This window comes from Sminthopsis crassicaudata, chromosome 2 (assembly GCF_048593235.1).
Source record: "Sminthopsis crassicaudata isolate SCR6 chromosome 2, ASM4859323v1, whole genome shotgun sequence".
In the NCBI taxonomy this organism is placed as follows: domain Eukaryota; kingdom Metazoa; phylum Chordata; class Mammalia; order Dasyuromorphia; family Dasyuridae; genus Sminthopsis; species Sminthopsis crassicaudata.
Genome location: NC_133618.1, coordinates 42,911,573 through 42,934,841, shown reverse-complemented (window position 1 = coordinate 42,934,841; position 23,269 = coordinate 42,911,573). Strand labels below are relative to the sequence as shown.

General features: G+C 39.3%; 1 protein-coding gene across 1 annotated transcript in view; it reads left to right on the top strand.

The window, feature by feature from the left end:
- CFDP1 (craniofacial development protein 1) overlaps nt 1-22,725 on the top strand; it is a 161,818-nt gene extending 139,093 nt beyond the window's left edge. The window contains exons 6-8 of the mRNA XM_074286015.1: nt 926-1,084; nt 18,145-18,278; nt 21,453-22,725. Of these exons, the coding sequence (XP_074142116.1) occupies nt 926-1,084; nt 18,145-18,235 (250 nt within the window). The 3' untranslated portion in view covers nt 18,236-18,278; nt 21,453-22,725. The remainder of the gene's footprint in view (nt 1-925; nt 1,085-18,144; nt 18,279-21,452) is intronic.
- Nucleotides 22,726-23,269: the final 544 nt, after the last annotated feature.

Genomic DNA, 23,269 nt, shown 5'->3' with positions numbered 1-23,269 from the left:
TAAGCAGTTATGATAAGTCTGGCTGAGATGGAGTGATCCTAGATGTGGAGGGGAGACAGCCTCGGAATGGGGCAAGAGCTCCATCTGGTTCAAAGTACAGGTGATGATTGGGGGTTGGGGAACAATAGGATTAACTGGAAAGGGATTCCTGCAAGAATGGTACTAAAATTTTATAAAAAGACCTTGAGATCTTCCCCCTACATTTTAAACTTTTTTTCTTGGTTCTTCCTTTGAAGCACTTTGATAGAATGACTTTTGTTTTTCTTTTTCTTTAATTCTGAGTGCATGTTGTTTTGGCTCATGCAGAACAAAGCTGACTTATACACTGATCCTGCAAAACCTATTTCTTCCATTTTTATCATCTAATTGCATTATAGGTTTTTTTTTCTTTGCTTCAGCTATACTTGAGTAGAAAACATCCTACCTGCCAATGAACATATTTGGTGTTTTATGCAAATGATAGCATCGTCAGCATATAGAACATAAACTAAGTATTTCCTGCTTTCAGAATTAGGAATATCTTTTACCTAAAGTGAGAACTCAGGAACCTTTCTAAGATAATTGCAAATATTTCTTAATGTTGCGATCTGACATTGTATTGTATCTAGAAGTATCCCCTGCAACCCTTAGTCTTCATTTCTAGCTACAATTCTGATACTCTGACCTGATGCTACAAAAACCATTCAAAACACATTGCTTTAAAGAAAAAGTGATTTCTTTTCCCCAACTTGCTAAAGTTGGTCACACTATAAAAAAGAAAACCTTACTGGAATTCTAGATCACTTTTAGTCTCTTTTGCCCTAGAAGAGCCTGGGAATGTGGTTCTCTGTCCATGAATCAGATATCTGTACAAGTGTTTGAGTTGAGTTGACAAGGAGACTTCACTTCTTCACTGGAACTTTCTTTATTTTGACTCTTTCTTTAGGCTAAAAAGACCCAGTGGCATGAGCAGCCTTTTGGGGAAGATTGGAGCCAAGAAACAGAAGATGAGCACCCTAGAGAAATCCAAACTGGACTGGGAGAGCTTCAAGGAGGAGGAGGGCATTGGTGAAGAACTGGCTATCCATAACAGAGGAAAAGAGGGGTAAGATATCTTTCAGATTGCTGACTCAGACTCGACTCAGAGGATGATAAGATGAATGATTGCTTTTTTGTTTCTTAATGAAGCCTTGTGTGTTCATCCTGGCCATCTTAAAAGGTTGGGAGTAGGGAGGAGAGGCACAAACCCTCTCAAGTTACAAGAGTATCATTTGTTTTGCTCAGGCTATAATTATCGACCACTAAAATAAATAGCATCTCCTAAAGGGCATCATTTACTTATCTGGCAGAATCTGATTCTCTAATATCTGTTGTTCTGGGCAAAAGCAAAGGAAAGATTGCTTCTTTTGTCCCTCTGATAGGGTTTGTATATAAGTTCATGCTTTACAATCTGAACAGAAATCAGATAATGTGTTTTTAAAATAGTTTTAAATATTTACATTTATTATTTATTTTTTTGGTGTTTTTTTCTTCTTAAATTCTCCTTCCCTTCTTCTTCCTTCCCAATCCACTGAAGAAGGTAAGCAAAATGAGAGCAATTACATATTATATAATTTTTAAAAATCATACAAACCACATTTTCATATTAAGTATAGCTTGTTTTTTTAATCATGACAAGTAAAGAATATGAAAAAGTTATTCTTAAATTTGCACTCAGAGTTTAACAGTTCCCTTTCTGGAGATGGATAACATTTTTCCATCATGAATCCTTTGGAATTGTCATTTGTCATTGTCTTGATCAGAGTGGCCAAGTACAACATTACTGTTACTGTGTAAATGATCTCTTAGTTCTTCTCACTTCACTTTGAGTTAGTTCATAGAAGTCTTGCCATGTTTTCAGAAACCACCCCATTCGTCATTTCTTATGGCACAATAAAACTCCATCACAATTATATGCCATACCTTGTTCAGTCCTTCTCCATTTGATGAACATCCCCTTAATCTCTAGTTCTTTACCACCACAAAGGAGCTGCTATAAATATTTTTGTACATGAGGTCCTTTTCCTTTTTCTTTGATCTTTTTGGGATATAGACCTAGTGGCAGTATTTCTGGGTCAAAAGTTTTACCAACCTTTGGGCATACTTTCAAATTGTTCTCCAGAATAGTTGGAACAGTTTACTACTCCAATAGCAGATCATTGGTATACTTATTTTTCCTTCATCCCTTCTGGCATTTGTGATTTCTGACATGTGTGAAGTAATATCTCCAAGTTGTTTTAATTTGCATTTCTCTAGTCAATAGTATTTGGAGCATTTTTTTCATAATTCTTATTTTTATAAATTTGACAATTCTAAACTCAGAATATCTTTGAGAAATGAGGCCTTTATCGAAGAATCTCACTATAAATATTACTTTATTGTCTGTGATGTCTTTTAGCATAATGTAGTTTCCCTAATTACTGCTTTAAAATAGAACTGATCAGCTTTGTTTGAGATTGTGATTACTACTCTTGCCCGCCTTTTTACTGTAGCTAAAGCATATTAGATTCAGCTCCATCCTTTTGTTTTAACTTTAAGTATTTATATGTTTCAGTTTCAAGTGTGTGTGTAACATATTGTTCCTATCCCATTCTTCTATCAGCTTCTGTTTTAGGAGTGGACTCATCCCATTTGCATTCATAGTTATGATTATTAAGTGTATATTTTCCTTCCATCCCATTTTCTTCTTTTTCTTCTCTCTTTTTATTCTGTCCTTCCTCAAAAGTCTGTTTTATATGTGTGTCATCTTCTATACAAATTGACTTTATTGAGTCCCTCATTATTATTCCTTCATGTTTGCTGTTTTATGCTTCTCCATAGACTTGCATTTGAATGTCAGGTTTTCTAGTCAGCTCTGGTGTTTTCATCAGGAATTCTTGAAAATCCCCTGTTTCATTAAATATTCATTTTTTTTCTCCAAAAGATTGCACTAAATTTTGTTGGGAGGTTATTCTTTCTTGTAATCCTAGTTTCTTTGCCTTCCAGAATATTTTATTCCAAGCTCTCTGCTCCTTTAACATAGAAACCACTTTATGTTGTGTGATCCTGACTGTGGCTTCACATTTTGAATTGTTTCTTTTTAGCTGTTTGAAATATCTTCTCCTTGACCTGGGAGCTCTGGAATTTGGCAATAATAATCCTAAGAGTTTCCATTTGGGTATCTCTTTGAGGAGGTGATTATTGTATTCCTTCCATTTCTACTTTTTCCTCTGGACCTAAGATATCTGGGCAGTTTTCCTTGATAATTTTCTGAAATATGATGTCTAGACTCTTTCTTTGATTGTGAATTCTAGATAGTACAATTATTCTTAAATTCTCTCTCCTCTATCTGTCCAGGTCAATTGTTTTTGTGATGAGACATTTCACACTTTCTTCAATTTTTTTCAATCTTTTGACTTTGTTTTATTGTTTCTTTATATCTCATGGAGTCACTAGTTTCCACTTATCCAGTTCTAATTTTTAAGAAATTATTTTCTTCAATGAAACTTTTGTAATCCATTTTTTATTTGGCCTATTCTATGTTTTAAGGAGTTCTCTTCGGTGAATTTTTGTGCCTCTTTTACTATTAGACCAATTCTATTTTTTAAGGCATTATTTCCTTCATTATTTTTTGTGCCTCTTTTACCAAGCTGTCAATTCTTTCTTCATATTTTTTTTAATATCACTCATATCTTTTCCCAATTTTTCCTCTGCCATTTATTCCTTTCTTTTAACTCTTCCAGGAACTCTTGTTAATCTTGGATCCAATTAGCATTATTCTTAGAAGCTTTTTTGTTGTTGCTCCTGTTTTTACATAGTTGTCTTCTGAATTTATGTCTACGTCTTCTCTGGCTCTGTAGTAGTTTTTTAATGGTCAAGTTCTTTTGTTGTTGTTGTTGTTGTTTATTTATTTTTCCAGCCTATTTCTTGACTTTGAACTTTATATTAAAGCTGGGCTCTGTTGACCTGAGAGTGGCAAAGCACTGTCCCCAAGTTTATGCTTTTTTTGTAGTGATGTTTTCAGAGCTAGTTTGGGATGTTTGCCAAGTCTTTGGTGCTTCCATGGTGGTATGATCCTGGGAGAAATGTGGTCCCTGGTCTTTACCTGGAAGAGCTCCTGTTCTCTGCAACTGCAAGCAATAATGTTCCTTTTTGCCTTGGAACTGAGATCTAGAACTGCTTTGGGGCAGTAGAGTTGCCAGTCAGTGGCAGCTATATCTAAGCCAGCAAAGGGTTCTCTGAAAACTCAGACTACTTGTTTGACACCTTACCATTTCTGTGCTGAGTTCCCAAAGCTTCTGTATGGGCTCCAGGCAGGCCTCCACCTAATCACAGACAACTTATGATCTCTTAAATGTTCTTAGGTCAGAAAAATTTCTTACTCCAACCTTTTGTTGACTCTGCCATTCCACAGTTTTAGTTCTTTTTAGTTCATTTTAAAGTTCTTTAGAGGGAAATGTTGAAAGAGTTCAGCTGGGTGGCTGTACTTAATCCAATATTTGGCTCCATCCCACTTTAAAAATTAGAACAGATAATGTATATAACAGTTGCCACGACAGGCTCTTTCGCCTGTGCCATTGTGGTCCTAGTTTAAGCTGCTCCTGGGCCCTCTTGGATACATTTATAACCTTTTGGTTTCAGCTTTGAGGGTTACCCCAAAATAGGGGATATGCACACTCCTATCCCATGAGCTGTGGTGCTTTCTTTGTGGCTGGGTGAAAACTTTCTCCAGTCTGGTCTCCTTCTTTGTCCATATGTGGTTTGTGATAGAAAATAGGTTAAAGAATAAAGCTTAATGAATCTTTAGGTGGTACCTCTATGAATGAGGAGATGGAGAGTGGGGAGGTGGGATCCTAGAGTCATACTCTTCTTCATTTTTTCCTATGCAGATAAGCTTTTCAGTTTTTGCACTGGCGGGATCCATTCCAGATAGTGTGCTCAATTAACTAGTAAATAGCAAAAGTAGTAGTCTAGTAGTAAGTTTGATTCCAATAGCCATAGTCCTAGGGAGACTATGCTAGGACTAACATGGGAGAGCAGCTTCCATTTCATGGAGGAAGCCAAATTGTAGAGTATTAAGGAGAGAGTGAGAGGAGAGCAAAGGAAGGCAAAGAACATAGACCACTTTTTCCAGGAGTCTAGCTAAGAAACAGCAGAGGGACATAAGATGATAATTAGTGGGTAAGATCTAGTGAGCGTTTTAAGGACTGGGAAGCCCCGGATGTGGCTGTAGGCAGGAGGGAGGGAGCCAGTGATAGACTGAAGATTAAAAAGTCTAAAGATTAAAGAGAAGTGGTGACAGAGCAGTCTGCCAGAAGAGATCAGAGGGGACGAGATGAGGGGTTCGGGTAGAAGGGGCTCCCCCTTGCTGTCAGAGCACTGTGAGATGAGCAGAAAAGAGATCCCACTGGGTGCCGGGCGCCTAGTGGAGGCACAAAGGGGAAATCCACATAGGTTCTGTCCTCAAGGAGCTCATGTTCTTCTGGAGCAAAAAAATATGTTACAGATCATGAAATCCTAAGGATAAAATGAGCATTTGGGAAGGGGGTGTGAATTAGGGGAGAACTGATAACTAAGGATGCCCAGAAAGACCTCATGGAGATTACGGACTTGAAGTTGGGTCTAGAAATGAGAGCTTTCTAAGCAGAGGGAACAGCCTTTGCAAAGACATTCTCCCAGCAGCGCTGGTCATCAGCCAATGGCATCCTCTTAATGCACAGGACGTGGGCCCTCTTTCCAGAGGTGCAGTGATGTGACTGAATGGGGGGGGGGGAAGGGCTCTAGTCCAGGCCCGAGGATAAGGTCACATTTGGGACCCTTAGACATGCACCGAGCTAGAAGGAGCAGAGCATTGCAGTGCCAGGAATCTTGCTCTCCTGCTAAAGATGTTAGCTGATGGTGAGCACATAGGTACAAACTAATGCAAGTGAAAAAAGCAGAGCCAAAAAATAACCCACATGGGGACTGCGGGCGATCCAGCACCCCATAGCCGAGGTTTGAGAAGATTCCTTCCCTGTGTTGAGGAGAAGGACCAGATTGTTCTTTTGTTGGGATGTGGGTTGATTTTTATGCATTTTTTTCTTTTTTTTTTTTTCTTAAAAAACAAAACATAACTTTATAATAAGAAATGATTCTTTGGGAAAGAGAGTCAAGAAAAGTATAAACAAAGGATACTGGCAAAATGTCAGCCACAGTGTGGGGGTGTTTGCGTCCTCTGCTCTCATTTTTCACACCCACCTGACTACTTTGTTGAACTCTGGGCACTTTCTCTCAAATGTAGAGGAGCTACTCGTGCAGGCTCCAGTTTACCACTCGTCGTCTTAGTATGGAGTTTGTCAGTATGCCAGAGTTAATGGTGACCTCTGGTCAAAGTAAGGAGCAAAGCTGTGGGCAAAGAGTAAAATGCAGATTGGGAAGAGAGAACGAGATTAGGAGAGACATGTGTGCCGTGCATGGAGACCTAACACATTTAGTGAATCACTAATGAAATAGAATTTGAGGCTTGGCTCTTCCTCTTCTCCTACTGCCGGGTGGCCAGAGAACATGTGGTGTCTCACGTGCAGATCTGATGGCCCAAGTGGGGCAGCCTTCACCTTCCATGCCCCTTCCCCATAGAGCTTTATGGTCTTTCTCCAGCCTTAGTCGCTCTTACAAGCCTCCTCTTATAGATGGGGAACAGAGGCAGGTAGTAATGGCAGAAGGAAAGTCTAGACCTATGTTAAATCAAAGTTCAACATGGCATCACTTAATTAGGATGAGAATAATAATAATAGCATCAGTAAAAACATTTATAAAGTCCTTTACAGTAAGTTTTCTTACTTGATCTCCATAACATTATTAGGCAAGGAAGATCGATGAGATGGTGGGAAGCAGTGCAGCTCAGCTCCCCCACCAGCTCTTCCAATAATAATCTAATGAAGCCTGCTGGATGAAGTGATAAGAGGAGATCAAGGGAGAAACTGCCCCAGTGATGAGCTAGGCCACCAGCTCCAACCACCCCAGGGAGGATTTTGGACGGAACCACAGGCTCAGTGAGCTCTTTGGAGTGCGGAGCACCGACTTAGTGCTCCCATCCCATCAGAGAGCATTTCTTACGACTCATTCCCTACCCAATAAATCAATGCAAGGGAATCTCCCAGAGGGGCCAGGATCTCAGTCTCAGCACCCAGAGCTCTCAGCGAGGTCACCAACACCATGTTCTCTAGAGCAGGTCTTTGGAAAACTAACCAAACCAAAAATAAAAAAAAGAGAGAGTCTATGGTTGCTCAAGATACAGACCTAGAAAAGGAGAGTAATTCCAACACGTCCATAATAGCTGTCTGCTATAAATAGTTTTCTTAGATTAGAAGCAAAGCTTTTAATGGGTGGCTTGTGCCATTCTTGTAGGCAAGACTCTGGTGTGACCTAGACAAGATTCAGAAATGTCTGAGTGGCTGGAACCCAAGAGGAATCAAGAATAGGTCAGCACCACCTTATGTTCCAAGGAATACCATTGGCTCCTATCCTGTTTTACACTTACCAGTGGCTTGAATAAAGATAGAGATGGCACATTTGTTAGATTTTCACATGATACTGAGGTGGGAGGCATAAATAATATATTGAACAAAAGAATCAGAATTCATAAAAATCTTAATAGACTAGCAGCAAAGGATTGAATTTAATAGAGATGTAAAATCTTATGCTAGTTCATAAATCAGTTTCACAGGTATAGAATAGACTCATAACTAGAGACCAGTTTGTCTTTAAAAAGTGAGTTTTAGCATCTGGCAAGTTCAGTGTGAGTCCCCAGTATTAAGAGATTGATAAAGAAAGCTATTGTGAAAGCATAGTATTGGGGATTAGAGATGTAATGGTCCCATTGTACTCTATCTTGGTCAGACTAGTGAAGTAGTTCTAGACCCCATTTTTTTTTTTTTTAGGTAAGACATTGAAATCCATGTGAGGATTGGCAGAAAGAATTCTGAGTCCGTAACTTGACAAATGGTATAATAGCAATCTTCAGGTTTTTTGAAATGCTGTCACCTAGAAAAGTAAATCAGGAATAGTTATTGAAATGTGCAGAGGAACCTGATGAGAATCAAGCTATCATCAGTGTACCAAAGAAATAGGATTTTCTAGAGTGGATTCTAGATTTTTGTAACTTTAGAACAATTACATAACCTCTCTTTGTCTCTCTGTTCTCACTGGTAAAAGAACTCTCCCCTAGTGCCTCATAACAGACTTATTTTCATAAGTGTTAAGTTTTTTGAAAGAGAACTTGGTCCTTAACTGTCATGGATCATCATCTGGTACCTAGAGTTTCTGTTGTATCTGCAGAAAAATTGGAAACTACAATTGTCAGTATTTTACTTAGTTAATTTTTTTTTTTTTTTTTTTTTTGGCTGAGGCAATTGGGGTTAAGTGACTTGCCCAGGGTCACACAGCTAGGAAATGTTATGTGTCTGAGGCTAAATTTGAACTCAGGTCCTCCTGACTTCAGGACTGGTGCTCTACTCCACTGTGCCAATTTAGTTAAAATTTTAAAAGGCACAGATTCTTGGGAAAACATGAGCATTGATCATAAAGGCTAAAAAGATATATCCAAATGTGATCTGTCCTAGTGGAGGGAATACTCACATCACTGAATGTGGGCATCTCGAATTACTAAGAGTCTTAATTACCTTTTGTTTCCTTCCCTCAGTCTCTCATATCCAGTAAGTTCCCAAATCTTGTTAGGAAGATCTTTCACCTATGTCCTCTCCATTCACATAGCCATCACTTTTAGCACTTATTACTCACTTGGACTGCTATAAGAGTCTCTTTATTGATCTCTCTGCTTTTACTCCCTTCCTTCTCCAGTCCATCCCTACTGAGCTAACAGACTAATATTCCTAAGGCACAAACCCAACCATGTGACTTCCCATTGCTTATAGCATAAGACAGACTCCTTAGTCTACCATTTAAGGCCCTCCATGATCTGATTCTCACCTACTTTTCCAGCCTAATTTCATAGTTTTTCCCTTAGAAACTTTTATTACAATTCAGTTGTACCACTAACCATTCCTCCAATGGTGTTCCCTCTCTTCCACCTCCATGCATTCAAAGAAGCTACTCCTCATTTTTGGAATGCTCTCCTTTCCAATTTCTGCCTTTCAGAATCGCCATTTTTTTGTTGAGTCCCTATTTAGTTTTCATTCTTTTATATTGCCCAGTAGAGTTTAAGGTCCTGAAGAGTAGAGACTCTACTTTTTGGTTTTGTGTCCACATGGGTTGGGACTTAAGATAAATTTTTGTCTTATCTTTGTTGTCATTCTGTAGAACTAGAGGAACACTTTGTAAACTTAAGTGAGAGCTATTATTTCTAAACTTCTTTTCTCTTAAGTGTCAGAGTGGCTGGGCAGGGTCACAGTAGCAGTTGAAGATTCTGAAGGCACCATTGGTTATTCCTCAAAATAACCTCTATCAAAAAGACATGTTGTTCCTTCGCATTTGTTCTCACCCACTTCCTGCTATCAATTATCTTATGCCTACATTGAAGAGTTTCTCTAAAAGGCTAATAATTTTTTCTTGTCCCTTGGGAACCTACCAATCAAACACCCTTGAGTGACATTTTTCATAACGATGATAATCACAACAGGGCGTCATCTGATAATCAACTAGACTGATGTTACTAAACTTTTATCACACTAAATGACATCTGGAAGTTTTGAGTTCTCAAAAATTTAGCAACCTAGAGATGGCTGTACCTTTGGGAACCATTATCCTCATCTAGGAGTCAAAAACCAATCAGTAAAATTGGTACTAACACCTATTCTAAGTATAATGTCCTTTGTGCCAGAACCTTGAGTTGCTCTACTTTCTTATTGGAATGTCAGTGTAAGAAGATCATGCTCTTGGACATTTTGTTTAGCTCCCTAATTCAACTAAAGTGAATTTCCCAGAGGTTTTAATCATCAGAAGCATATTTCCAGAAATACTCAAGTAAATGTAAGGAGGCCAGAGGAAGGAATTATTGCACTGAAAGGATTAAAAACAGGCTGGCTTTTAAAGACCATCTACAAACTGCACAGGGTTTGGATGCTTAGATACAGTCAGATTGAAGGCTCATGTTGGTCAGTGACTGCCAAGAAGGTGACTGTTTTCTTTGGCCCAAAGGGAGGGGAAACAGGAGGCAAAGAAAAAATCTTTCTCACTCTAAAATTTCTCCCTATCTAACTGAAAATGAACTATAAACTCAGGGAAGATGTTGGAAGGAAAGCAACGGAGAGCAAATAAATTTTAAAATTCCACTCACTCAACTTCAGACTCTGTGAATGGCATTACAGTGCAACAGACTTGGTTTGCTCCTCTGTCAGAAAGGTCACAGTACTCTGAAATGAGATGACTTGAATTCTCAAAGTGATGAAGAATTTTTCTTTCAGGTTATTCTCAAAGCAGTACCTTTATCTCTTTCACGTTCATTTAAAATTCATTGCATTAAAAACTTTATAACAACTTTATATCACATTCTGATCGGCGTGAAGGAAGCTTTATTCTGGGCCTAGAATATTGCTATGATCCGATATTGTCTTACTAGGCAGCAAGGTGGTGCCCTGGTTATAGAGTACCAAGCCTGGAGGCAGGAGGAATCAGCTTCCTTGAACACAAATATGTCCTCAGACACTTTCTAGTTGTGTGACCCCGAAAAAGTCACTTCACCTTATTTTTCTCCATTTCTTCATCTGTAAAATGAGCTAGAGAAGGATATGACAAACTACTCCAGCATCTTTGCCGAGAAAACCCCAAATGGGTCACAGAGAGTTGTTCAGGACTGAAAAATTACTGAACAACAAAAGTTTCATGAACTGAAATGTCTTTTACAAATGTACTTTATAATACCACACCATTGCTTGTTATATTGTCATTGAAGCCTTCTTTGCTTGGAATAAGACACTAAAAACCTAGTGCCTGTATGTCTTGGTTCATATTTTCAACTTTATTCTTTTTTTTAATTTATTATAGCTTTTTATTGACAAAATGTATGCATGGGTAATTTTTCTTTTTTCTTTTTTATTTTATTATGGGTAATTTTTCAACATTGATCCTTGCAAAAACTTCTCTTCCAACTTTTTCCCTCCTTCCCTCCACCCCCTCCCCTAGATGTCAGGCAGTCCCATATATGTTAAATATGTAAAAGTATATTCAACATTATTCTTTGGGTTTTTCTTTTCTCAACCAACCCATAGAAGCTAGATATGATTTAGACTCTCTAGGAGTGCTGCCTCATATCTGCAGATGACCATCGCAGATTAACAAGCATAATTAATCCTTTACTTACTAGTATCTGGGGAAGAGAAGGAAGTATTTTTTGTTTGTTTTTCTTTGTCATCTCTATTGTTTCTGATTTTTGTGCAACATGGGGGCCTGGAGAATAGACACTGAAAAATTCTCCTTTTTCATTTTGTCTTCTTATTCTTTGTCCTCCATAATTTTTTTTAGGACAACTATGTGGTGGAGTGAATAGAGGGCCAGACCTGGAATCAGGAAAACTTGAGTTCATCTGGTTTAAGCACTTATTAGATATGTGACCCTAGGCAAGTCACTTACTCCTGTTTGCCTCAGTTTTCTCATCTGTAAAATGAGCTTGAGAAAGAAATGGCCAATCAATAGCCATACCAATAAATGATATTTTTGCCAAGAAAAGTCTAAATGGGGTCACAAAGAGCTGGACATAACTGAAACTACTTGGGGGGGGGGGAATCCTTTCTTTTGGCTCAGCTTTCAGAAAAACTGGTTGGTTTTTTTGTTTGTTTGTTTGTTTTGTTTTTTCACTTCAAGATTGTTATTTGGATTTAGAATACAGAATAATGTCAGATCCTACTGGATATGTCCTGATTTTTATTGGAGATGCTAAATAAATCACTTGCTACATAATTAAGTTCTAGTTGGCATACTTTGTCAAATTCATCCTAGATGACTAGCCATCTTTTAATTAGGGCACATTTTATAGTCATTGTCAGTAAGAAAGAAAGAGTCACTCTTGGGGGTTTAGCATTTAGAATCCTTTAGCATTCCACATGTCACTGTGAATGACTTGAAATGGTGTGTAAAACCATCAACATAGAAGACAAATGTAAAAGAAATTCTCTCAGCGCACTTGTCTATAGTATATTGCTTTATAGGACAACCTACTTTTACTTGTTCCTTTGAAAATTCTCAACGCCTGTTTTTAATGGCCAGTTTATATGAGCCAAGCATATGAAGTTCCCTTCTGAACCATCATCACGCACATTAAACCCCATTTCATTTAGGAGAAAACAGCTCCTAAGAAAACAGTTAAATGGTCACATTTTCCATAGACCCCCAAGTATGTTGTACTTCGAGGTCTTGCACCAAATTGTGAGACTACATATGTGTGCTAACGCAGCTGATGGGAGAACCCACAAGCCAGTGACAGACTCCCTGATGTTAGGCCGATGAGTGCTGTCTGCACTCCCTAAGTCTGGGATCTCCTTACTCAATAATGGTTTTGTTTATGGTTGACACTTGGCACCAAACCAGAGCTATCACAAAGATCCCATTAACCACAGCATTTGTTTCCAGATAAGTGTCAAGGAGATAAATGAACTCTTCAGACTGTGGGCACCTCATCCCTGTCTCAACTGTTTATCTGGGTTGCCCTTTGAAATAACCACTCCATTCAAGGTGTTTCTTTGAAACCTCCTGAGCTTGTTGATGAGCCTGGTTTCTCTCTCTACTTAATGCTCCCAGGACATATGCTTTGCCCTTAATATTCCCAAAGTCAGCTGATTTACATTGCTTCTCAAACCTGCAGCAATGTTATTCATGTCTAATGGAGCATCCTAATTCAAGCACCACTTCCTTTTTCTTTAAATGAGATCCAGGATTACAAACCACAGAGCACTCAAAATCACTCACCCCTACGTGCTCTCTACCACCAGACAGGTGGCAGGGAAATGGCTTGTAGTACAAAGCATGCTTTGGAACATATCAATACATTTCTTTTAGGTTTTCTAAGCCACATATTTTATCTCTGGGTGAATGTAGAAGGCACAATATGGTCTAATAGGCAGAACAGTAGATTGGAAATGAGGTGATACAGGTCTTTAGTTTGCTGTATAATTTTAGATAAAATAATTTCCCTTTTTTGGCTTAATTTCCCTATTTATAAAAGGGGAACTTTAAAGAGCTGCCTCATTATTAGAGACTGGAGTAAATACAGAACATAGAACTCACCAAAATTAGAAAGAACTCTGGATTTCTAAGAAAATCAGTGAAGGTGTCAGAAAACAGATGCTAATCATGCCTTCTGAGGAGGGCAGAGTCAAGATACTGGAAGGGAAAGAAGTAGTGGAGTGAACTTTACACCATAAACTCCAAGCAGATCTAATAAAGGCACCAGGCCAGATCCTTATAGGGAAATTCAGAAAACTTGGTGAAAGATAAAATGACTGAGGAAACAGAGGTCCAGGCTTCTGAGCATATCGATTTATTAAGCAATGCATGCTAATTGCATAACAAAAATTTGAAATAGTCACCTTCTTCAGCTTTGGCATTAGATTCTGAATACAGGGGGAGACAGAGTATTATATGTTAAAAGTAATCTATCCAGTTAATTAAAAGGAAATAACCAGAACACGTCATTAGGTCATCTGATTTCTAATTGGAGGAAAGACTAGGGCCTTTAATTTGGGAGGAGAATACTGAACAGATACAGTTCCCTGAAATCAGAAGATGTGTCTCACTTCCCCCCAAGTGTCTATGAACACTCAAAAGAACATGGAAACAATAACTGATCAATATGGAACCTGTTTTCAGATAAAATACAAGTCTCCGAGAAGTTATCCAGCTTCCCAACCAGGAAAAACTATGTTCAAACAATGCAACAAAGTCCTCTCGACAATTCCCACAATTAAATAAAGTTTTTTCACAAGACAGAAAGTGGATTAGACCCATAATTGAATAGAAAGAAAACCAAGCTGGCTCCAGAATTGAATTACTAGATGGAGTTAGTGTAGTTCCTTCAGTTCCCATAATTACCCATTTGTGTTCTGATCCCCTCATTTCCCGCAAGTCCCCCTTTTAATTCATGGATCACTTATGTATAAGCCAAACTTATGAGGTTTTTCATATATTTACATTCAGAATTACTTAAATCTGCTTACAGATCTGACAACTTCTAAAGCTCACAATGGACTCATTTTCAGAAGGAAGATTTATATGTCTCCAGGGTAACCAAGAAAAACATAAACACCATGAAATAAAAGGCCAAAGCAATATAGCGATTATCAATATTAACTCAACATCAAGTCTCCTTGTATCCTAGTGACACACTCCCAATGTCCATTTAATCAGATCTCATGTAATTATCTGATCCTTGGGTTCTTTTCTTGGACATTCTGGGATAGATTACATTCTCAGGGCAACTCTGAAAGAGGCTCTGCTTCTCTGGTTCCAAATCACTTGTAGAGATTACTAGATAATTCTGATGAAATCTGCTAGTAACAAGACTTAACACAACTTAGTTCAGTCTCTTAAATTTGGTGTTCCAAATTCAAAATGTTCATGAAGCTAATCCATTAATAACAGCATATAAGAATAACTTCAATTTAGGAACCCATAATTCATTTGAAACTTTAGAGAATTTCCATTTTTATAGGTCACTTGCTGTTTATCTCTACCTTAACTCTACCTGATATAAGAATCTTTTTTAAAAAATGAAGGTCTAACATGTAAAATGAACTCTTCTAATGTTTAATATTATCAATCAAGTATTTTTAAAATGGGAAAAGTTTCACTTTCTTTACAATTATTAGTGTGATTTCAATACATTTCATAGGTAAAATCCTTAATCTAATTTTGAGATCTTATTACTAAAAACTTGAATTTCCTTGCTATATACATTTGGAAGCCAGTCATATACATATGTATATAGTTCATAAGGAAAAAATTCTGATACTATTACTTTCTCAAACCATTTAGTTAGAAAAATTTTACATCATATTTTTGTCTTATTATTTTGTCTGATTCACCCTTTAGAAAGGTATCCCTATATTTGACCACAAATATAGTTTAAAATTGTAAAACTTTTTCATACTTACAACCTATTATAGTAATGCAGAGTTGTTCTAGTATCAATTTACTAATTAATAGTTTTAGTATTGTACTTAGAAAACTCCTACTGCTCACCTGCCCTAATTATAGAAACTTGTTAGGAAAGAAAAAGAAGGGTCATGGGCATACCAATGTCAGGATGTCCCCTTAAGGGCACAGATTGGCCTGATATATAACATTACAGGGAAAAGCCTCCCTTAGCTCTGCTTGATTCCAAGTGAGCCCAAAGGGAAGTTTGCAGTTCTGCCATTATGACCTGATGGAGCTTTCTAGTTGGCTGACTGGGGCTACATGCAGCAGCAGTGTACTCTTGCTCAGACCCAAACTCAAATCAGAAACTTGCAGAGTTCAGTGCAGTGGGAGAGCAAGCAGACTGTCTGGAGCAAGCTCTTTGAGACCACCAAAAGCTTGCCAGTCTCCAGCCTGTCCCTGAGATACTGGAATAACACAACATTCAATATACCAAGAAATCAGCATTAGGCCATCCAGCCTTCCTGCCTTAACATCAAATCTGAAATCAGAAAGGTGGCTGGAAGAGTGAGCCAACAAAGAAAGAACCCCACTTCAGTGAGCTCTGATGGAGGCAAGGCTCCAGATACAAATGCAAGGGAGGGAAGGAACCCAGAACATCTACAGGAGAGAAACACAGCTTGAGCACAAGTACACCTAGTATTCTTGGAAGAAGTAAAGAAAGAGGATTTTTAGAAAAAGTTTTTAAAATTTGTTTTATAAATAGAGGGAGAACCCTTGAGGAAAGAATTGAAAAAGAATAATAGCCTTTATTGTGGAAGATTGTGGAGGGGGGAAGTGTGTCATTTCCAGGAATGATCGTGTTATTAAAAAGCTGCCAATAAAATATCAGAATAATAGCTCTCAACTCAGAAAGGACCTCTGTCCAACCTCTTCAGTTTTACAGGAAAGGAAAGGACACATCTGGCTAGTGGTAGAGTCCTGGGCCTGGAGTCAAGAAGACTCCTCTTCCTCAATTCAGTGGGACCCTGGGCAAGTCACTTCATTCTGTCCGACTCAGTTTCCTCATCAGTCAAATGAGCCAGAGAAGGAAACAGCAAACTCCTCCAGTGTCTCTGCCAAGAAAACCCCAAGTAGGGTCATGGAAAGTCAGACACGACTGAAATGACTGAATAACAGAACCCCTTCCGGCACGCCATCAGAATTAGAGTTTGAATCTCTCTCTCATCAGTGTCCTTTTCATGGTTCCACATTGCCTAGTCTTTCCTTTTTCTCTCAGAAGATACTGTAAATGAAAATGAATTAGTTTTCATTGAGAAAATCCTTTGAAGATTCTCTCCAAGAGCTAGCTGTTCTCTCCTCACCCACCATTCCCACTCCTCCTAACCTTTCCCCAGCACAAACACGAGCTCTTACTCTTGAGTAAGGACTGCCAGCTAAGGATTCCCAAATGGCCCTTGGGTTCCTGTCACCTCGGGTAAAATCCATCCCTTTGAAAATCAAGAAAGAGCATTTGTTCGTCCCCTCCAGGAGGTTTCTAGCATTCATGGTGGACTTACTCTGCCCAGTCTAAGGGCCATTAGTTGTCCCATTCCAAGAAATTAAGACACCTACAAACTGGTCCCTTGAGAGAAAGTTGCAAGCACTGTCCCCTAAAGAGTCATTTTACCAATAGTCCTCAGCAGTTAGGGAAGAGCTTCCAGTCTTGGTGATCGGTATACAGTCCATATACAGTATACATCCTCTACACCCTCTGTAGATGGGAACAGGAGGAGTATCTCCCCCTCTCATTGTATGAAATAAATTTCTTATTTTTCAAAATCAGCCTTTCCCCACGCTCCTAATAGAGTTGTGACTTGGGCCTCACCACATAGAAGATGATACAGGGTCTGAGAGGCCCAGACCCCCCGGGGGAGGTAGGATTTATTTTGTGTACTTGTATTTCATTTAGGTTTAGTAGAATTAAATCTGACAGTGAAGCAAATGTTGGGGATTGCCTTTTACAAGGTATCAAGCCCAAGGCTGTGAATTCAGCAAAGGAACCTGGGCTACTGAACATGATACCTAGAGGTAATGGCCTTGTAATGAAAGATGCACGTTTTCTTTGGTAGAACAAAGGAAAAATGAGTGAGATGATTCCATCACATCTTCCTTTTTCAAAGGCAATTTTGCTTTCTCAGTAGGCTAATTAGTAGCATAGCCTTTCCCTTCCCCCATTCCTCAGGCAAGCTGAGATTTACTTTGCAACAGGAGCTACATTATAATGCAGCTGTGTCTCATTAAGCAGCCAGCCTAGCATTTTGTGGGCACACACGACTCCTTCTTCCTTGTGCCCGCTAGAGTGCCAGATTTGCCTTCTCCCCTTTCCTGGAACAATGAAGAAAAACACTGCAAGAACTGCCCCCAGTTTAGGAAATCAAAAGTACCTGACCCTTTAGCTGGGGGAAACAGAGGAGGCAAAGGTTGCCATTGGACCCATTTCTCTGAAAGGTTCTTCGGATGTGGGCCAAGTGGCTGTTTCAGGTTAGCCAGGAGCATGTGCTGAAATGTAAAGAAGTTTTGTAGGAGCCGTTCTTTCCCTTAAAGGCCAAAAATTAAAGCCAATCTGACACCGGCTGATTCTAGACGACATCACTTCATGAATTCTATGTTCCAGACAAACTGGCCTCCTTGTTCCCGTACAGGACATTTCATCCTTCACATCTGCATCTCTGTTCAGTCTTACAAAGCTTTGGAATCCCTCCACTCCTCCATAAAAGTCAGCCTAAATGCCATCTCTTAGACGAGGGTCTTTCCTGATACTTTCAGCCACCTTCACCAATAGCCAGTCCCCTGAAATTACTTTGTATATATTTTGTACATTTACCTGAATATATTGCCTGCCTCCCTTTCTTCCTGCTCCCCATTTCCCCCAGTAGAATATGAGCTCTTTGGGAGCACAGATTCTCATTTTTGTCTGCATCCCTAGTGCCTGGGACTAGTGAGTGCTTAATAAATGCTTAGTTGTTATTGAATTCTAAATCGAATTTTCTCTTGTCCAAGTCCTTGATTATGTTGACACAACTGTTTCTTGTCCCCTTCCAGGTACATTGAAAGGAAAGCTTTTCTGGAGCGAGTGGATCACAGACAGTTTGAAATTGAGCGGGACCTCAGGCTGAGCAAAATGAAGCCTTGAGGGCATTGGAAAGATGCTCTGGCAGTGTATCCCTGCTTGTGGTGTGAGCTCAACTTGTGTGTGTCTGTGAAATCTCTCCTGTCCTGCTCACTGACTGTTTCGTGGAAAGGAAAGCTAAATGTTCTGTTCTCCATGTTGAAGCTCCGTCTGTATATCTTGATCTCACGTGGTGTCATTTATTTTATTTTTATAAGTTCTTACTGTGGGAAACGGTTCAGGGACTGGCGAAGAGGATAGCACCTTCCTTACAGCAGAGAGAGGGCCCATCCAGTGCCAGCATAGTCCAGACCTAACAGCTGGCAGGGATTTTCCCTAGTGTCATTCTGCCTGTGGTGGAGACAGGACTCCAGCCTTGACATGGACTGTCAAGTTCAGCTTGCTGGAATCATTGACTCCCCATTAGAGTGCATCCTTTGCCCTGATACCAATGTTGAGAAGAAAAGATATGGACATACTTCTGCTGGCCAACGCCAGGTCACCGGACAGCTTTGTGTTCAGCTCTCTTCTGTGTTTTCTCTCTCCTCCTCTCCCCCTCTCCCCCTGCCTCTCTTTCTCTCACTTCTCCTTTCTTCCCTTCCTCATCTCTCCCTCCCTCCCTGTCTCCCTGCCTACTTCCCTCCTTCTGTCTCTCCCTCTCTATGTCTTCCTCCATCGGTCTCTCCCTCCCTTCATCATTCCTTTCCTCCTCCCTTCTTGCTTTCTTCCCCTCCCCCTCACTATTTCTTCCCTCATTCTTCCAGGATGGAACTCCCTTTAGCATAATGTGAAACTGAAATTATGGAGATGTTGTTGCTCAATCAAAAATTGTTTTTCCTTTAGTATTTTCCTCTTTCCAAAGTAAAAACCAATTTTTCTAGACTCAACCCTGCCACCAAATCTCTTGTCACCTTGGTTTGCCAGAGAATATCCTCAGACTTCCTTCCCCATCCCTCAGTAGAAATAAAGACACCCCCAACCCAGATCGGCTTGAGGATTTCTCTTGGGAGCAGCCAGGAGAAACGGTATCTGGAATAGGTTGATGGTGGAATGGGAACAGGGAGCTGGGCCAGACCATTCATGATAATAAAAGCATTAAAGCCCAGACCTCCCACGTGTCCTTGTTTTCACACATAAAGAGTGCATGGGAAAGCTCCCAGAGGTTCTGCATTGCCTGGCTGACTGAGCGTCCACCTACAGAGTTGTCGCCAGTAGCAGCCAAGGTCTGTGTTTTTCCTGTTGCTGTTGCCCATAAAATTGTATTTGCTAGTAATTGTCTTCCTTTTTAGTGGCCTTCAGAGCCATGAAATCCTATTTATCATCACCATTTAACACCAGCTTCTCTGTTCTAGTTCGTTCCTTGATACATGAGGACGAGCTGACTTAAGAAACCTCAGGGCCACAGTGCCATGATCTGAACTGCTGTAGTCATCCTCGAAATATTTTGTTGAGGTTTTTCATTTTTATATCAAAGAGAATCCCTTTCCCTTTCTTCCTCAATTCCCCCTTCTCCCTTTCCCAATCCTGCAGTTGAACCTTTCCTTGCAACAAAGAAAAGTTCAACAAAATCTCCCAGTACTTTGTCTGAAGGAGTTCTTCCCGGGAGTCCCTTTCCTCTGCTTTGATGGGGGAGGTCTAGTCCACACTGTCTATTTCTCTTAAGGTAAAGGAGAATACTTCTCTCTTTAAAATGGCCCTAACTCAAGTTGTCCCATTTGAAGCAAAGTAAAATTCTGACTATCTTATTTCAAGGCCTGGTCCTAAGTGTAATAATGGAGGAACAAGAGCTTGTGGACCTGCAGGAAGTTACATAGGGCCCCAAGAGTGCTGTCCAGCTCCCGCGGACTCTATGACCATGCACAAGAGCAGGGCCGTGTTTGAGACACTTCATTTGTCCTCCACATCTTCAAATAACATTTGGTTTGATCACATCGTCTATTTCTGTTGGAGAATGCCTTCTCACAACTGCCATTTTTCAGTGATGCTTTAATTGGCTCTTACTCATTTGTGATGTAGCTTGGAGTCCTTCAGAATGGAAGCTGTTGCGCTCAATGTAAATTGTGGCTTTTTCTTTTTCATGAGATTTTTACTCCCTATTTATAAGCAACTTTGGCTCCTAAGGGACTGATAGTTCAAAGAGATCTCTTGGTTTTTTACTCAGTGGGGCACACTATCCCCGTTTCTTCCAAGGGAAGAAGAAGGAATTAAACTCATTGATTATCCCATGTGTTTATTGCACACATCCAAGCCTTACTGAGTTTTTAGTACCCAACATCTGAAGAACCTTCCACAGTGCTCTCTCTTTGTAGTATATTACTGTTACCACTCAGCATCAAGCTCTGTTCTCTCATTTGGTGAGTCTGTTTGTTGGCAAGTTTGCAACATGATTCTGATCCCATTCATTGTCTCCTACACATTCATCAAGTTTTTTGAAAAACTCCTGGTGTCAGTGCTACTGCTGCTGATCTTTCTAGTAACTTGTCAGGGAGCGTGTGGCAATTTGCATCTTGCCCATCACAGATGCTCTCCCTTCCAACATCATGATGTTTTCTACACTTTGAATTCTGACATCATACTTCAGCATTCATCCACTCTCAAATCAGCTTGATCCATATGTTACCACTTTAAAGACCACCCCCTGGATCAGATTAAACTTTTCACTTCAACTCACTAGGGTGATGAGTGACTTCCTCTGACTACTTAGAGAATTATCTTATAAGACTTTCAAATAGCAGGATAGCACTCTATAGGCCAAGAAATCTGAGGGACTTGTAGAATTGAGTTGAAATCATAAATTTTTTAAAATAGTTTTTATTTTTCTAAATATTTGAAAAGATAGTCTTCTACATTCCCCTTTGCAAAACCTTGTGTTCTAAATTTTTCTCTCTCCCTATCCCTCCATCCCCTCCCACAGACAGCAAGCAATCCAATATAGGTTAAACACATGCAATTCTTCCAAACATAATTCCATATATGTCATGCTACGCAAGAAAAATCAGAGCAAAAGGTGAAAAGGAAAAAAAATTTAAAAACAACAACAAAAGTTGGAAGTATGCTTTGAACTAAAATTCAGTCCCCAGAGCTCTCTCTCGATGCAGGTGGCTCTATCACAAATCTATTGGAATCACCTTGAATCACCTCATTGTTGAAAAGAGCCATGTCCATCACAGTTGATCAGCACATAATCTTGTTGTACAATGTTCTCTTGGTTCTACTCAATTGTGGCCTTTCCTTACTTTAGGGACCCGAATTTGACAGCATTTGGACAAAGTCAAAGAAAGTTGACTTGTCTTCTCTGGAGTTGGCAGAAGCCTTGGAAAGACTGAAATCAGAAAACAAGAAAAAAGGCCAGATCCTTCTCCAACATACCAAGAGAAGGAAAGATTTTGCCCCTCTGATCTTTCTAAGATATAGTTTATTATTAATGTTTTAAATCATGTCAGGTCACATCTTCATCATTGATATGTGGCCCTTCCTAGCCTGCTTCTTGCCAGTTCCTAGGGCCTCCTGCCCAGGTGAAAGAGCCAAGCCACTTAGAAGAGCCCACCCTCTTGCCCACTCCTATTCTCATATCAGATGGTATTAACAGAAATTCTCAGATAGTTCTGGCCCCTAAAGCGGGAAGTGCTTACCCTGACCAAACATAAACATAAGGAAAAAGCTAAGTCACTTTGGGTGGTGGATAAAATCCCAAATAATGTGAGTGTAAAAGTTGGAGGAGTCATTTAATGATAATCCTTCACATGCAGTTCTCGGCTCTGAACTTGCTGCCAACATAGCAAAAAGACATAAACTTTTACTCAAGACAAGGAAAAGCATCAAGACCCGGGACTTGTTGGATACCAAGGGATTCCAGAGGAAGAAAACGGGCTCACGCCCAAGTAAGTCGGAGAAATTCAACTCTCAGTGTCCTGCGGCATGTGCTGTATCCAATGGAATGGTTGTCATTTTAATAGAAGCCATGTGATTTTTATATATAAAAGCTCCCCTCAATTATCCCTAGGAAATTTGAAATGGAAGATTACCAGGAAAAAAAATTGTGTGGTGTATGTGTGTGTGTATTCTCTCTTTTATCTCCCCCCCACTTCCCTTAGGTTACTGTTGTTTGAGGGGGTTAGGGGACATTTACTGAATGCCCTTTTTATATTTTATGAGAGGATTCAATATCATTTCTGGGCCAGTGGGGAAAATTCATCCATGTGCCACCTTTCCTTTGGTTTCATACCCAGTCCCAGATTTTAAAGCAAACTAGTCACACTTTTTTTTGTCTAATTTAAAATTTCCTTTTATTCTGGATTTAATGAACACCACATAGAATGATAATAGATAGCGTTTATTTAACATCTAAGTTTGCAAAGTGCTGTACAAATCCTCAAATGAGGATTTGAGTCTCACAATAACCCTGTTAAATAGGTGCTGCTCCTTACAGCCCAGTACACTGAAGCTGAGTCTTGCCCAAGGTCACAGTCACACAATTAGTGTCTGAGGCCAGAATAAAATTCAGATTTTCCTGATCCAAGTCCAACACTATCTGTTTTGACATTGCGGTCTACAAAGTAGAAAAGAAAAGGAGGCTTGTATGTGAAACTTGAGGGCTTTAATATTTATAACTTGTTTTTCAAGTTGGTAGTAAATTCAACTTGTAGCTTTCCCAGCTGTTTTGTTTGTCTATTCTTTCTGACCTTCCTTCTATTCTCTTTACATTTAAAAATAAATGCCTCCATGACCTGCCTTTCTTCTTTTTCTATCTTTTCTTCTTTTCTCCCTCTCTTTTCTCATTTTCTCTTTTTTCCTTCCTTTTTCTTCCTTCTCTCATTTCTTTTCTTCCTTTACTATCTTATTCCTACCCCACTTCCCTGATTTCTATAGGGAGGGACAAAATAGTTAAAAAAAAAAAAAAAAAAAAAAAAAAAAAAAAAAAAAAAAAAAAAAAAGCTCTTGTAACAAATATACCATAATCAGGTAAAACAAATTCTCACTCATTCTTTAAAATTACTATTAGATGCAGATTTCAGTTTAGAGTAAAGGAAGGAGTTCCTAATAATTGGTTCTGCCCTT